Source organism: Lissotriton helveticus, chromosome 2_1, assembly GCF_964261635.1.
Source record: "Lissotriton helveticus chromosome 2_1, aLisHel1.1, whole genome shotgun sequence".
NCBI classification, from domain to species: Eukaryota; Metazoa; Chordata; class Amphibia; order Caudata; family Salamandridae; genus Lissotriton; species Lissotriton helveticus.
Genome location: NC_136059.1, coordinates 1,893,733,528 through 1,893,751,532, shown reverse-complemented (window position 1 = coordinate 1,893,751,532; position 18,005 = coordinate 1,893,733,528). Strand labels below are relative to the sequence as shown.

The window sequence follows — 18,005 nt, the reverse complement described above, 5'->3', positions numbered from 1 at the left end:
TATATATATATATATATATATATATATATATATATATATATTTTGTAATACAAGATGCTCAGAGCTGAAAGAAACACTCCACAACAGCTGGTCGCACGCAACCTTTTATTGCTTTGAAGGTGGCATTTCCTCCGTTCTTTTAAAACCCTTCCACCAACGCGTTTCAGAGCTGTCCGCTCTTTCTTCAGGGTGAGATGGCTTGATGCGATGATTTTCAGCTGCCTCACAATCTCCTGCTCACGTGCCTTTAGTAGTTGCGAGCAGCTTTGTTGCGCTGTGCATTGTGGGACTTGTGGTGTTTGTGAATAGTCAGTGTCTGCCCACAGTGGGTTTCGCATATTCGCCATCACTAATATCAAGGTCCACAATGATTAGTGAATTCATTGTAGTGTTCAGGCACTCCAGTGTGCCCCGGAACGATCTGCTGACCTTCAATTATTCAAAGCGCTGCTGCGCGGTCTTTTCCACAGGCACGGTTTCCTGCTAAGACAGTCCCATTCCTCCTCAGCTCCCTCTCAATCAGCTGGGAGGTGCTCCTTTCCGCGACCGAAGCCGTCGCGTAAATTTTGTAATACAAGATGCTCGGAGCTGAAAGAAACACTCCACAACAGCTGGTCGCACGCAACCTTTTATTGCTTTGAAGGTGGCATTTCCTCCGTTCTTTTAAAACCCTTCCACCAACGCGTTTCAGAGCTGTCCGCTCTTTCTTCAGGGTGAGATGGCTTGATGCGATGATTTTCAGCTGCCTCACAATCTCCTGCTCACGTGCCTTTAGTAGTTGCGCAAAGACACTCCCTAAGCCACCTCCAAATCCGTTAGATCAGCGAAGCTAGTAACCGGAGACGGACCACAGGATCTGGCCATAAGATGATTTATTGGCACAGGAAAACAGCCATGACGCATTTCGGGCTACGTGAGCCCTTGATCACATGCAGAGCGTTTACATTTTTTTGTCATTTTTATGCAGTGAAGACAAGTGCCCGCCTCCCTGACATCACATTCCCGGTCACATGGCCATGGACATGGAAGAGGTACTGTTGCCAATGGATTTAGCGCAAATATTTCAAAAAAAGTTGGTTGTTAGCAAGAAATAAATACATCTTTGCAAATATAAAAACAAGAAAATTGCCTCTATAAAAACCACTATTTACATTGCGCAATCCACTAGATATGGGGCCCCCCTCTGTCAAGAGAAACACATACACCGAAGATATTAATATAATAGCGTCAATGCTTATTTTCAAAAGAAACGGTGACTGTGCTCTTGACGATGCCACACCCTTCTGCATGTATCAAAAATAAGCTCAGTATGTTATATATATATATATATATATATATATATATATATATATATATATATATATATATATATATACCAACTTTGATTATGTACCCCGTTGACATTTTCCAGTTTGTTAGAAAGTTAAAATTGCAAAAATATTTTTTTCAATGTCTCTAACAACATCGGAGAAAATGAGATATCAAGCAAAACCATCAGTGGTCTCAATGTAGAAGATATGACTCTTCTACAGGATCTGACCGAACTTGGATGTGAGGAACAATTCAGCAGTAGATTACCTACTGATTTGGCATTGTCAATGGATTTAGACATTTTAAGGCAGTGTACGTACTCCTTATAAGCCCAAATCAGTATTTATACCCATTATGCTTAAAGATGGACTCAATAGTTTTGCTGAAAATGTCGTTAAAGACATCAAAGATCTGGCAATACAATCGAGCAAAGGCTTTACAAGAACAGACCATAATCAGAGGACACAATATAATGACCTTATTCGAAGAGTTAAAGAATGACAAGACATTGTAGTGCGGTGGTCCGACTAAAGGTGGCAACGTAGTACTCTGGCCACTAGACAAGTACAATATAGAGGCAAAAAACAACTGCAAGGCAGGGAATGCTACAATCGCATCAGTCCCACTAGCATTTTTGGCATCAAGGAGAGGTTCCACAAAGCACTCTATGAATGGAGGGGTGTGGGACTCATCTCCAAGCAAGAGTTAGAATTATAGAGTTATAATTCGTCCAGAATTATAGAGTTATAAAAAATAACTACCCAGTGACACCTCAGTTGTATCTCATACCTAAGATACACAAAAATGCAACTGACCCTCCTGGAAGACCTAATTCTGCCATAGGGGGACTCTTTGAAAGTCCCTTGAGATACATTGAACATTTGCTTCAACCATTTGTTTATGAACTCCCTTCCTACATCAGGGACACAGGAGATTTCCTAATGAAAATGTACAATATGTCTTGGAAAAAAGACTATGTGTTGATGACATTGGATGTTAATACACTGTATACTAGCCTCAGACACAGAGATGGGCTAAATGCATTAGGTTACTATTTGGGAAAGAGCCCTATACACTTGTACCAACACACATCTATGCTTCAACAAATGGCTGAATGGTGCCTTGACAACAATATCTTTGTTTTTGAGAAACCTTTTTTAAAAACAGCTACAAGGCACATCCATGGGTACCTGCTTCGCCCCCAAATATGTGAATTTGCATATGGGCTGGTGGGAGCAGCAGGTACTCATGACATCACACAAAAAAGTAAAGACAGAAAACATCATTTTGTATGTGAGGTACATAGATGACATCTTAATTCTTTGGCAGGGGTCTCAGGAAGCTGCGAGTAGCTTTGCAGAAGAACTCAATGTCAATAACCTGAATCTAGTCTTCACTTGTAACACCAGTACAGAGTCCATAAACTTTTTAGATCTAGAAGTGTTTGTGGATAACAACAAGATACACCCTTCGGACATACAGAAAGCCCACTTCAGGAAACTCCATTCTTCATGCTAGTAGTTTCCACTCTACTAGACTCAAGGAGAGCATTCCATATGCTGAGTGCCTCTGATTGAAGAGAAACTGTAGCACTAAAGCCGGTCTGAGGGAATCCACCAATGATTTGTTTTGGAGACTAGAGTCCAGAGGTTACAGCCCAGAAACATTAGCTACTGCTAGTGCCAAAACTAGAAATACTAAAAGAGAAGATCTATTATTTAATTCCATCAAAAGTAAGATCAAAAACACCAACAGCTCTGTAGGAACCCCAACACTCATCACAAGCTACAACACATATTATGCAACCCTCCGCAAGATACTTCACAAACACTGGAGAACAGTTCGCAGTGACCCTGTCATCAGCCCCACTTGCGCCTATATCTTTCAGGTGAGTAAAATCAATGCGTAAAGAACTTGTATGCAACTCACTCACAGTTAGAAAGGGGTCTGATTGGCTGAGATCACAAAGAGGTTTCCTGAGATGCTCAAAATGTAATGCCTGTCGGCATGGTGTCAATGCCAGAACAGTGCAAACACCTTTTAGACAGTCACCTTATGAAATCTGAGGCAGTTACACTTGCAAAAGTGATTTTGCTATTTATGTCCTTAAATGCACTTGCAACAAATGGTATGTGGGTAGTATCATTCACCCAGTATATGTCTGCATACTACAACATCTCATGGCCATCGCCAATGATGACCCTAGCTACCCAGTCGCCAGATAAATAAATTTGTGTCATGGTGGCAATGCTAAAGACCTCTCCTTCTTTGTGATCGACACCATCCCCAAGAACCTGAGGGACGGGAACAGACAGTTGACACTTAGGAGGTTAGAATACAGATACATTATCTTACTGAATTCCAAAATTCCGTATGGGATGAATGCAGATGAAGCGGTAAGTGTACATTTGTAGTCTATTGCTGCTTGTCCCGTTCCATGTCCTGCCCCTTTCCTTTAGGCCCATTTTCACATCACTTAGCTTTCTAATTTAATACTCTTTAGTTGTTTAGGTTATTCACACTATACCCTTACAGCGATGTATGCCCTCCATTTTTTACCCACAGTGGTGCTTTTTGTATATATTGCGGGGGATTTCCTACCTGCCCACTTGGGTGGTACCGCTTAGTCCTTGACAGTAGGTTCAATTTGCCCATTGGGGCTTGATTATACAATTAGGATGTATCAAAAAGCTCAACTAGATGCAATAGTCTTAGATGCAACCAGAAAAATATGGAATCAAATGTATAGCATGTTCCGCTCAGTACATATGCAGGCATCCTAGATCGTTACTTTGGCACATTCTGCCTCTTTCACATTTTTTTTGGGGAATCCGGTAAATTTACCATATTCACATTCATTCTGTTTGTGTGTTTGGAAAAATGCAGAATTTTGAGGGTTAGAAGAGATTGATTAACCTTTAGTCTGTCTTCCTTGTATGTCTTACAGGGTCTATGCCCTGGGTTTGACACAATGCTATAATGACTAGCTTTCAGTTTATAATTTTATTTTTTTTATATAATTTTTTCTGTCATAATATTCCTGTGCTAATCAAGATACAATCTATAACAATTATATTATTTATATGCACTGATTTTTTTCATTCATATATGTAACTTCTATGTTTACTATTATGCATGGTTGCTGTGACAACCAACCAAGAGGCTTCACTATATAGTGATGGATTTCAATGGCACCCGATGTAGTGAACAATGCGGCTCGCCGTCGAAACGCGTCTAGGCCATCTATTCGATATTGGAATAATCTTGCTGTGTTATATTCCCACGGAGTCAGCACCTGTCATTGTTTGTTGACAGGACTGGTATCAAATATATATATCCACCAAAAGATTTCTCTCCATACCAGAAACTGGAGGGACACAGGGGATTCCTGGAAGAATGCATTAATTGAAACACTGTCGGCTTGACACGTTTCGGTGAACTGCCTTATTCATATGCCATACATCAGTGGTTTGCATCAGTCCATTGTTTAAATAGTGATCACGCTCCCATTGGTGGAAGCCCAGCTGAGTTACATTGCTTGAATCGTCATTGCAGTCCTGCTCGGCAGACTGTGGTTTCCAGACTGCACCATCACAGCTGAAGGGGAAAACGTATTCAGGTAACTGCTTAAATCTCGTAGTGAGTGCTGGATAAATTAAACAACCTAAATATGTGCAAATTTACTGTCCCGATGTCACTGTTAAAATGAACTCTTCTCCAGGGTCCCCAACGCCTTACCGCATCGTATCAAGTCCTGCGGTACTGGAGACTTCACTGTAGTCAGTTGGTCTCCCCGTTCAATCACAGACTGTTTTCTCCATAAAGCGGTACCATGCTGTACTTGGGATGCCGGGGCCAAAGTGATCCCATCCTTTGGAAACGTGGGAGTTAGAGCAGAAGCCCTTGCTCATGAAACTCTGGCCACTTGACAGGCGGGTCCCCCAAGCGCATCAGGGGCCAACGCGCACAATATCCACCAAAAGATTTCTCTTCATACCAGAAACCGGATAGACCCAGCGGGGATTCCTGGAAGAATGCGTTTAATGAAACACTGTTGGCATGACGCGTTTCGGCGAACTGCCTTATTCATATGCCATGCATCAGTGGTTTGCATCAGTCCGTTGTTCAGATAGTGATTACGCTCCCATTGGTGGAAGCCCAGCTCAGATACATTATTCGAATCGTCATTGCAGTCCTGCACGGCACACTGCGGTTCCCATATTGCACCATCACGGCTGAAGGGGAAAACGTTTTCAGGTAACTGCTTAAATCTCATAGTGAGTGCTGGATAAATTAAACAGCGTAAATATATGCAAATTTGATGTCCCAATGTCACTGTTAAAATGTATTCTTCTTCAGGGTCCTCAGCGCCTTACCGCATCGTATCAAGTCCTGCAGTACCGGAGACTTCATTGTAGTTAGTTGGTCTCCCCGTGTAATCACAGACTGTTTTCTCCACACAGCAGTACCATGCTGTACTTGGGATGCGGGGGCCAAAGTGATCCAATCCTTTGGAAACGTGAGAGTTAGGGCAGAAGTCCTTGCCCATGAAACTCTGGCCACTTGACAGGCTTGTCACCCAATATATATATTATATATATACATATATATACATACATATATATATATATATATATATATATTACCTACTGGCGGTCGCCAGTAGGTATATATAGTTAGGATTTTTTCTCTATGGGATTTTTGAAAATTCTATGTCTAATAACTTTGCCGTTTGTGGACGGAATTGGCTGCAATTTTCAGGAAAATGGCACATTTTGTTTCTGAGCAGCCTTTGAAAATTTGGGGGGGGTTCGTCAAGGGGGGGCTGAGAAAAAAGGGGGGTCCCAAAACGCGTTTTTCCCATGTTAATTTCCATAGGGCGGTTGGCCTCACTTTTAGCCCGAACGGCTGAATGGATTTGCACGAAACTTGGCAAAATTGTAGGGACTGGTAGCCCGATGTGCCTTTTGTAGGTCTCAATATATGTGCTCCAGTGGATTTTGAGAAATTAACGTTTAAAAAAAGATATATATCTGTAAGCGCGGACCGGGCAGCGGCCTAGGACGCGTACTTTTCGCGCAACGGAGCTTTGTGAAGCGAAGCTGATTGGTTCTCCGGCGTCTGTCAACATTCCAAACAGTCCGTAGTGGCCGCAAACAGTCCGTAGTGGCCGCCATCTTGTCTCTCGGTAGGATCGAGAGACAAGAGGAGGCCAAAGCGAAGGGGCAAATGACCATAAGGGGGAATAGTAGATCCTCGCTGACCCCCTAGGTTTGATGTGGAGGTTTTAAAAGGGCCCCGCGGGGCAAAAAAAAAAAATTATAATAATAATCTTACGGCTGAATGGATTTGCACGAAACTTGGCTAAATTGTAGGGACTGGTAGCCCGATGTGCCTTTGCTAGGTCTCAATATATGTGCTTCAGTGGATTTTGAGAAATTAACGTTCAAAAAAAGATATATATCTGTAACAGCGCACCGCTTCGCGTACTTTTCGCGTTACGGAGCTTTGCGAAGCGAAGCTGATTGGCTCTCCGGTGTCTGTAAACATTCCAAACAGTCCGTAGCGGCCGCCATCTTGTCTCTCGGTAGGATCGAGAGACAAGAGGAGGCCAAAGCGAAGGGGCAAATGACCATAAGGGGGCATAGTAGATCCTCGCTGATCCCCTAGGTTTGATGTGGAGGTTTTAAAAGGGCCCCGCGGGGCAAAAAAAATAAATAATAATAATAATCGAACGGCTGAATGGATTTGCACGAAACTTGGTAAAATATTAGGGACTGGTAGCCCGATGTGCCTTTGCTAGGTCTCAATATATGTGCTTCAGTGCATTTTGAGAAATTAACGTTCAAAAACAAGATATATATCTGTAACAGCGCTCCGCTTCGCGGAGATAAAATTATATCTGTATTACCTAGCTGTTGCTAACACCAGTTAGCGACGGCTAGTAGGAGATAGCGACCATCTTGGGCCCCACTTTGCATGTGAGTGATATTTATCACTAATGACATGCAAAGTGGGCATGCCAAGATGTTAGCGACTGGAAACAGTCGCTAACATCGCTATCTCCTATTATCAACTTTTGGAAATATTCGAGATAAGCGCGAATATCTCCAAAAAGTAACAGCTGCCCTGAGCAGTTCTTAGCCATGTTATCCTATGGGAGGTGGATAACATGGCTAAGAGGATTAGCTCGGTAATGCATGAATATCGCTGAGTTTTCAGCGATATTAATGCATTGCGGTCGGTTTTTATCGTATTTGCGATAAACTTTGATAATAGCAAGGTTTATCTGCGATAATTTCTGACGGTAAAAAAATCTTTGCAATGCATCGTTAGGGATAAATATCGCTTAACTTTGGTAATATGCCCCAACGTCTGTTAACGTTCGATTCGAAGGAAATCAGGAAGTGTTGAAAAACATTGTCTGCGCCATCTTGTCTTTTTTCAAATGCCACACTTTTGTCGTGCACGGCAGCCATTTTAGATGTCTTGACCAGACCCACTCTCTGCACGCTGTCGATTCGTAGCATGGCTCCTCACCCTCGTAAGCATCTCCCCCAGGCACTGGTCACCACCGCTCTCTGTCTTATGCATGGGCAATAAACCTTCCCCCATCTGCGCTGCTCTTCCCTGAGAATCACACTCTGTGCCCGCCCGACACCTCCCTTTTGCCCTATTCACTACCGCACCCTCTGACACTCCTCTTCCTCTGTGTCCGAATATCCAGGCCGGTCCTAGGCTATCAGCTAGCCCTGCAGATGTAGTTTATGGCCCCAGCTGTAAAGAATCACCCCTCTTCAAAGGAGTTATAGTAGATCAAGGCCCACACCCGATGTGATCCGTCACAGCACACGCGTTCCTACTATCTGAAAACCATCCTGTATTGTGATTGGGGAGGGGACCGAGCCTGAAGCGGAAGATTCCAGGAATGACTCTTTGTACATCAAAGTTTTTACAATTATGTGTCACATTAAAAATATATAGCACTCCAACAAAGTAGTAGGAATATAAAACTTTAATAACATATAAATATATACAACAAAACAAAAACAGTAAAAACATTTAAACAACGAAGAGACCGTGGCAATTTCTTTTTAATTATCCAATAGATTTATTGAAATTGACAGCACCAATAATGAAATATTCTTGTCAGTAGCGGTCTGTTGTGCGAATAGTTCCAAGGCAGCAGAACGCGCTGAAATCTAGATGGCACGAAAGTGATGTCTAGTAAGTTGCCGCCCAGCAAAAAACGGCGTGGGGCGCCGCGGGGGTGAGTGAGTCCAGTAGGCACCACAGCTATTCTTACCGGCATTGCAGAATTACTGCTGGGGACAATGCCTGTGCTGTAGCAGGGTCACAGCAGAAACAAAAAGGATTCTGTTGAAGATGTTGTTGGTTTTCAATTTGAAAACAGTTCTGGTGTCAACTGCTATGCTAAAGTAGTGGTTAATGTTTTGTTTTCTCTAGAAAATGTAAAAGAGGGGGAGGCAGTCCAAAGTTCCGTTAAAAGGGCAAAGGAAAGGATCGGTGGTTTGAACTATCAGTCAAAAAGGGGAGGGGGTGCAATAATTTTTCCTACCGGGTCACACTGTGCTTTCACCGGAAGTGAGGTCTGCAGGATTGTAGTAATTCAAAGTGAGGCTGGCGCCAGCATGGGAGCGCCGACGTCCCGCGGATACAGTTTCGTCACTCCACGGGCGATCATGGCAGTCATTCCCCATCGGGGGTCGGAGACTCCCGCGGCTCCTCTAGAATCTTCAAGGTCGTGGAGGACTACGGTGGTGGAGTCAACCAGTGACCGGGCCATTTCTTTATGTTGGGCCCGCTCTTGCCAGGTCGACCGCCATTTTGAGAGTTCGGCAGCTACCGGCGATCGCGGGGTCACATGAGCGGACGGGCTCCACCCTGCCGGGCGAGACGTTGCAGCATGGCCACAGTGGAAGAACCGTTATCTAGGTCGTTCCGAAACTGTGCAGCACTGTAGTTGTTAGGATGCCACCGCCTGGAGCGCTGAGGGTGCAGCTGGGAAGCCTCCACCTGGGGAGGCGGGAGAGGCCTGTTCGCACCGTCTCTCCCTCCCAGTGCACCCCACGGCGTCTCGCTTGAGATTTGTTATGGCCGGACCAGGCGATGAGGACGAGGGGGGGGTCGGAGGCATGTGCAAGACATCCCCCTCCAGTGTTGTCGCAGCCATTATAAAAGAAAGAAGTGTCCCGTCCGTCTTCGGGCCGGGCTTCCGGTGGATGTCGGCCGGACGCCCCTGGCTCTGGCCCCATGAACGGGTTTCTTGGTTTATCGGCTGCAGCCGGATCCCGTCGGCCTCGGCCCCCCGACCGTTGGTGGTCGGACCGGAAGAGCATGTGGCGGGACTACCTGCAACTCTCAAGGGCCACCGCGGCCGGACTGGGAGAGAGAGGGGAGGGTCGAGGAGACATTCCCCCCCCCTGCAACTGTTCAGCGTTGTAAAGGCAATCCCCTGGCCGGGTCCCGCTGGTCTCGGCCTCTCCTCCGGCTACACCCTACGTTAGGATCTCCTGGCCGAGGCGTGGCAGCAGGACCTGCCTTATATGGGCTGCTCCCGGCTGGGCGTAGCCGGAACCCTGCCCCACCTTGGAAGTTTCCAGAGTGGGGGTGGATGTTCTACTGACTTGCATTTTCCCTAGTCTATCGATTTTTTTGGCGTGGCAGGCGGTGGGACAGCGAGGGGTGATTTGGTTTCTCTTACTGTTTTTCTGGTCTCTCACCACTGGCATATTTTAACGTTTTCTTGTTTCTAGGACATTAATAGGTTTTATCATTACGTTATGTTATCGTTTCTTTGTTCGTTGTTTAATAAAAGTTCATGTTCATCAGTGGCCTACTGATTTTCGTTTTCCTATTTTTTTCTTTCCAGGTTGTTTCATGGTAAAGTTTCTGTTAACAGGATACAGTGATCACTTCGTTATTATTGCATATGTCCTTTTCACTAGGGGTGCTCTCTGGTCGGGCCAGATGACGTATCTCTAGTAAATGGTCCGGGTGAAAAAGGTGCATCAATCAGTGGGGAGTAGATAGGCATGACAGATTACAACGGGGGAGAACGGTCCGCATTACGTACCCTTTCACTACTTGCAAAGATTTTCCTACGTTTATTTGCAAACAGGGAATACCTCCAAAAAGAACTAATTCCCAAACAGTCAATGTTCGGGCAATCAATCAATCAATGAGGAATGAAATAGGTACGACGTGTTAAAGGCTTGCGTTACCTACCCTTCACTATCTGCAAAGGGAGATAGAATATTCCTATTCTTCCTCGTTTGCAGGTAGAGAAGATCGTTAAGAGAATTAACTTCGAACAATTCAATGCTCGATTGAAACAATCAACAAGGGGTACTGTGAACACAAATGAACGCCGCTTATATACATACGCATTGCTATTTTCAACAGGTTGTTCCTAATGTTTCTATTTTAGCGAGGTCAAAAAGAGATCCCATTAGTGGCCTACTGATTTTGCTCGATTCCTTTTGTTTTTTTACACGATTTTTCGCTATCTGCAAAGACTAAACAGAGTATTGCGACTCTGTGCTTGTTTGTAAATAGAGAATGAACCAAAGAGAACAATCAATCAAATGCAGGCACGACGGATTACAAAGGGGGAAAGGGCTGCGTTAACTACCCTTCACTATCTGCAAAGAGAGAGTACTCCTAATAGAAATGAGGGGTGGGGGGCAGCAATCAAAGCAGATCAGTGTGCATAAACACGAAAAAAAAAATTCTTACCACGTACTTGACATTCGACAGCTTATGATATTTGCTATTAAAAAACCATTGAAATTCACTGAAAAAACCATAGGTTATAGACCATATATAGTTAGGAATTAGCATTTACAAAACCTTGAAAATTCACTGAAAAAACCATAGGTTATAGACCATATATAGTTAGGAATTAGCATTTAAAAAACCTTATTTTACTCACACAAAACCATTGAAATTCCATATATAGTTAGTTGCACTAACTATATATTGCGCACCCGCAATCCACTGCTGATGATGTCACATATTACATCATTCATGACATGGTCAGTGACATCACTGATGACATCACTGATGACATCTCAAATGACATCACTGATGACATCACTGATGACATCTCATTTGACATCAATGACCACATCACTGATGATATCATTCATGTGACAATACAATGCATCTCCTCACATTTTAATATAACCTCTGTTTCACACAGTGTTAAAAACAGAGTATAATTTTTGAAACCATTGACACACCAATACTAGTTACTACATACGTACTCACTGATTCCTACGTCTACACACACATTCACTCATTCACCCATACAATCATTCATACATACAATCACTCATGTTTACAACACAATCATATGCACTCATACACCTATACAGACACTCACACTCTGCCACTCATCCATGGAGTTACTCACACACCTAGTCAGTCCTGTAAAGAATCAATCACACTTCCATTTTCTACTCTATACAGTTAAACATAGAGCACCTTACGTTTTCAACCATATACTAACACATACTTACTCTCTTATACAATCATTGATACAAGTACACATTGATCTGTACAGAGTCACACACCTCCCATCCAGCCACACACACACTCAGTCTCCCATGCAAATACTTGGGCAATCAATCAATAACCCATATAGTTACTCATATAGCTACTGATCAACACATGCAGCAGTTTACAGAACAACAGACATAATGATGCACAAATTAAGACAGTTTAGTCACTAACCCATGCACTCAGTGAGACACATTTAATCACTCACTCATACATTCAGTCATGCACCTACTAAATCCTTCGTCCAGACACTTATACATCCACTCATTCTTCAATATGTAAGACATATTTTAACTTTACAGAAACATAGTCACTGGATGTTGTCATCAGTGATGTCATCAGTGATGTCATTTGAGATGTCATCAGTGATGTCATCAGTGATGTCACTGACCATGTCATGAATGATGTAATATGTGACATCATCAGCAGTGGATTGCGGGTGCGCAATATATAGTTAGTGCAACTAACTATATATGGAATTTCAATGGTTTTGTGTGAGTAAAATAAGGTTTTTTAAATGCTAATTCCTAACTATATATGGTCTATAACCTATGGTTTTTTCAGTGAATATATATATATATATATATATATATACATATATAAATATATATATATATAAATATATATATATATATATATATATATATACATATATAAATATATATATATATATAAATATATATATATATATATATATTCACTGAAAAAACCATAGGTTATAGACCATATATAGTTAGGAATTAGCATCATTCATGACATGGTCCGTGACTAAGCATGGGCGGATTTTGCGGATTGGCAATCCGCGAACTTGCGTATTTACGGATTCGCAATCCGCGAAGATCCGCGAACTCTAGCGGACTTGCGGATTTTTCCGTTTTTTGTGTTGGCGCGTGTTCGCGCCGATTTTGGGACAAGTTCGCAATTGCGAACTTACTTTTCGGCTTGCAACGGCCGCGACTATGTTGTTTCTACGTCTGGTTTATCATCACAGGTTCACAGCACCCTCTGTTTCACCACTGCCACCCTCTGGGACACCCATGCCACCCTCTAGTACATCCTCACAGGCACCTATTAGGTTTATTTATTACTGTAGATTATGGTGGTTGAAAAAAGCTAGCACACCTGCCCTTCTTCAACTGCCATCAATTAATTTGTGTTTCATTAATGTGTCAGTAATTTTGAAAGTTCCAGTCTGGCTGGCACCTGCTTCCTTCCTTATCTGTAATTTGCTATTTGTTGCAGTGATTTTTTTTTTTTACAGGACCTTTATGGTGCTATTCTATGAGCCTGCTGTTTGGGTCATAGCAGGGTCATAGAATTGTTGCAAACTCTGGAGGGGCCCATCAGGAAGCACTACCTTGAATGTTACTAATGTTAAGTTTGAACTTTTGCACCTGCTCATTGCTTTCATTTTAGCTAAAATCGTTTTTTTTGCAATTTCGCGCGTTATTTGGGGCGCGAATCCGTGCGAGATCGATTTCGGAAGCCGCGAATACGTGCGAATACAAAATTGTTTTTGTTGCGACGTGTATGTTCGCGTGATCTTGCGCGTGTTCGCGAGGCGCTTCTAGCTATTCGTTTGCCAAGTTACCCTATCGGTCGTACACGGGCGCGGCCATCTTGTTGGCGTGACGTAATTCCGTTTCCGCCCGCTATGTGTAATCTCGCAAAGTGTGCTGCTCGCGAGTACAAGTTCGCGCGTACTCGCAAGGAAAATCTCGCGCGAACTTACCCACGCGGTCGTGAACGGGCGCGGCCATCTTGTTTCTCATTCATTGCTATGGTTCTGGGCATGCTTTCTCTATCCTCTCTCAATCTCTGCCATCCTTTGCTTGTTTGAAGTTTTTTTGATCTAATTTTACTTATTATCTAACCCTCTATTTTTCTAGCTCTATATTTTTGTGTTTTCTGCAGCTTTTAGTTACTTTTAAACTACTTTTTTAAACTCTTTTATTTTCTTCTTCACTATTCTATTTCTTCTTTATCATTTAAGTTTATTTCTGCCCAGACCATGGTAAAGGGAGCCGGGAAGCACCCTGAGAAGGGGAAGGGTCCCGCACCCCGTGCCCGGCTCCCGTGCGGGCGTTTAAGGGGGGAGCAAGTGGTCCCGAGGGAGATCTTTAGCGCGGAGGAAGTGGCGGCACTGATCTTCCATGTCCAGCGCCGCCTCCCCAAGACGATCCTGGGAGGCGGCAAGATCGCGACCGGCTATGGCATCCGGGAGCGCCGCCAGCGGTGGGAGAAGGTGTGCCGGGCCATGTACAAGATCTCTGGGGTCCGGCGCACGTATAACCAGGCCACCCACCGCTGGACCGATGTCATGGACCGGGAGCGGGACTTGCTGGACGCGCTCGGCGTAGAGGTCCCCGGGCTTGGTGAGTAGTAGTAGTAGTACATTTACTACTCTGTTTTATCCGGCTCTGTTATTTGCAAATCTTTGTTCTTTACCAAGAGCAATAATGCTGCCGATTACATTGAGGTAAATAATATTTCAAAATCTTCTATGCATTTCATTTTCAGGTGCACTGCTCTCCTTCTCAGTAGCCTTGCTTGCTACTATGCTTCTTTGTTTTGTATGTTGTGTTCAGAAGCATTTCATTGGCCTGAGAAATTATGTATCAGTGTACTGTAAAGAAAAGAACTGCGTAATGCTAGACAGTAAGGGTCATATTTTCAATTACCGGCGCATCCCTGCAAAGTAGCAGGGATGCGGCAGTAATTGTGTGCCATGCCACCACCACCCATTGGCCCAAAACGTCACAGAAGCCTTACGCATCTGTGCCGTAAAGGCAGCGCATTGCTGGAGTTGCGTGCCAACGATGGCGCAGCTCCAGCAATGCTCTGGGGTACCCTATCTCCCCAATGCTGCATCAAGCCGTACGTCGGCTTCAAGCGCGCAGGGTTTGAGTCATGCATCATTGTCATAAAAATGACTGATTGACATCTTGTAGATTTCCCTCAGCCACTTTTAGGATTCGTTCCTGCGCAGGTACGCCCTCCCTTGCGCCGGAACGCCCCCTGATGGCGCAGGGCTTTACAACGTGATGCATCGCCCATATGCCCATATGTGTTTTTTTTTTAATATATACGCCGCACCAACACCATGGCGAGTCTTTTGTTCTGCCGCTGCGTCAGAAAAGGCACGCAACAATGGAGGAAAATCAGCCGCAACTTCCGCAAGGGACTTATAAATCAGCCCCAACAGACTGAAGTCCAGTGTCCTTCCTTTAGACAGTCACATGGCTATCAGAAGAAATAGTGGCGGTGGTGGCGGGTGGATTGATAGTTTGAGTATTCACTGATCTGCAAGCAGGATGGACTTTGTCTGTCACGTGTTGTGCACTACTGCCTGCAGTGCCAGGCCTAGGCAAACCTCTTTAGTAGTCTGTTTATTGAGTTACATAGGAACTTTCTAAGTCAACGTTCCGCAAATCAGGCAATACGAATAACGTAGTATACCACATGAGATAGATCCCGTGGAATAGTTGTCTATCTATTTGCTATTTTTCCAAAATATGTTGTTATTGTTCTTTTGAAATGTTTGATTTGGTTGAAAAATCTCATCCATGTTTTATGGTTTTTCTTTCTTTCATGTTGTACATCAGCTCCCCCCAAGGGCAAGAGGACACAGGAGGAGGGTGCTGAGGATGCAGGCCAGGATCGGGCAGGCGAGGGCTCCTTTGCTGGCCCCAGTAAGTTTACATTTTACTAAACAGTACCTATTTTTTCCTAGCGTTCCTCATTCGATTTTTTCTAAATCGTCTTTGATCTTCTTGTAGACTGAATATAAATTCTTATCCTGCCTCGAATATGATGACTCCCTGTGGTATTACTAGACTATTTTTATTAGTCTGTCTGTGTAGCTAACTAAGATTGGACATTTGGCAATTCCATTGGACTCCCATTATATTCAGCAATACCTCTATGCACTGTCTCCTTACTGACTAGATAGTGTGGCAGAGTCATTCAGCTCCCGAAGTCACCGATTATAGATCCCCAATGATCTCTAGATTATCGTACGCAGGACAAGAGAGTAGTACGGAGTCACAGCACAGTCAAGAAGTGTCAGAGGCACTCATGCTTGCAAAAATTCCAAAACCTTTAGCTCATCCACTCTAGTCTAGAGGAACAAAAACCACAGAGTCTATTTAAGTGTAAAAGCTTTATTAAAAGTAAACACATTTATTGAAATCTACTTTGTCATAAAACTATTTAACTGTAAACGGAAAAGTGGTTAGTGCTGACGATTAATTGGACACATTTCTTGTGGTCGAGCCGAACTCTCACCTACTTTGAACTTGATCCTGGTCGTGTTCTTAGGACTCAGGAGTCAAGCTTCTGTCTGTTAGGAGAAAAAGTGGTGCGTGTTAAAAATCAAAAGCAAGCATTCATCAGTTGTGCATAAAAGTGCAGCAAGACAACAGCCTTCCCTGGAAAATGGGACATTTTTACTATGGAGTAGACAGTCACAAATTATTACATTGTATTCTGTTTTTTTAACATTTCTCCTAGACCAAATATTATATAGTAGTGAGTGGTGTATTCTAACTTTCTTAAATGTACTTTGTAGGTGTAACATCTGGTGACGGGGCCAGCGCGGAGGTGGCTGATGTGTTGGACTTGGACTCGGAGGCCTCTGGGGAGGATGCGGCGGTAGAAGAGCTGGTGGCCGTTCCTGTGGGGGATCAAACGGTGGTGGCGGAAACAGGTAAGCTATATATTCCTTACTTATTGAGATTGAAGACTGCATAGTGTGCTTTCTGCACGGGTGTATTACAATTACAAATCAACCAGGTAGTAGCCTCCTCGAAATGTACTTCGACTTAGCTGTGAAGTTTTTGGTGAGAAGAATCCCAATAAGTTCTTAGACGAACGTGATGGATGGGATGAACGAAAAGCGAAAGAAGGGTGTAAGTAAGTGGGACGCGAACTTGTATGATGGCTGGCAAAGAAGAACGATATGTGTTTGCTTGGACCCAGAGGTGGCTGGGAAGGAAAGAATATGGTATGGTGCATGGCTGGGTCAATGATGAAGCAAGGATGGGTGGAAGGACAGCAGCCTGGGTGGGTGAAACAGAAACTGTATGTGTGCGTATACTTTGAATGAATGGATGCCTGGAGCATGGTATTCTCTGACTCTTACATAGCAAATGTGTATCTAGAGAGAGTAGATGGTCGCCAGGTGAAGTAAGTGTTACCTTGAAGAGCATGTACCACCGCACCCGCACGTCCGTCCCAGTGCAGGGAAGGCAAGGAAAAGAAATTGTAAATGTGTCCAATACTTCCATGAATAGTAGCAGTACTTTGTATTGCGTTTGCATTCACAGCATATATCTGGTTATTACGGTGGACACTCCGTACCTCTCTTAATAACTTTAGTTTACTTGTAGTACGTCATTCATGTGTGGGTGTATCACTGTGTTCACTCAATATTAAGCAAAGCACCTAAAGTCATCTCATCTGTCATTAAATACGTCCCATGTGAAGTGATAGATAATCAAATTAGTTAGCTTCTTCAGTTTCCTTTTCTAGTACTCATTTGCACTGTAGGGTGAAAGGTAAATTAATTAAGCAGTAGCCCTTGTAACAGAGTATTCTCAGTGCCACCCGTAATAGAAAAGTAATAGCTTCACCACCTGCATGTACTGGACCGGTACAGTAACGCAAGTCTGTCTCCATCATCATGGTGTGCAACTTTTTTTCTCGGGTGCAACTTCACTGTGCTGTGTCCATGTCATTCTGCCGGCTTGCATAAGATAACGTACCCATTTCCCTAAACAAGAGAGAAGAAGAAGAATAAGACTGGTGTACTGTCATAGTCGACTGTAATGGAAGTCCATAGTGGTCGTAGAATTAGTTCATTAAACTACCACTACTGTTAGAGCAAGGATGCAGAAGTGGGAGGGTTACATAGATACTGTCCTCAATAGTTATGTACTGTGCTTTCAATTTGCTACTTGTACTCTGTGACCCAACTTTCGGCTCAATCACTTTGTGTTATTAATAAGGAGCATTGGTTACAGACTATGTCTTTCTTTCTTCATATAGTTGCTCCTTCTTCCAAATCAACAACAAGGAGGGAGCAGGCTAGATTGGCCCGGCAACGGAGG

The 18,005-nt window shown here is 43.5% G+C and overlaps 1 protein-coding gene across 1 annotated transcript in view; it reads left to right on the top strand.

Moving 5' to 3' along the window:
• Positions 1–3,318: 3,318 nt before the first annotated feature.
• The window catches only part of LOC144820338 (uncharacterized), a 60,986-nt gene continuing 46,299 nt past the window's right edge, over positions 3,319–18,005 (top strand). The window contains exon 1 of the mRNA XM_078677905.1: positions 3,319–3,439. Coding sequence (XP_078534031.1) covers positions 3,319–3,439 — 121 coding nt within the window. The remainder of the gene's footprint in view (positions 3,440–18,005) is intronic.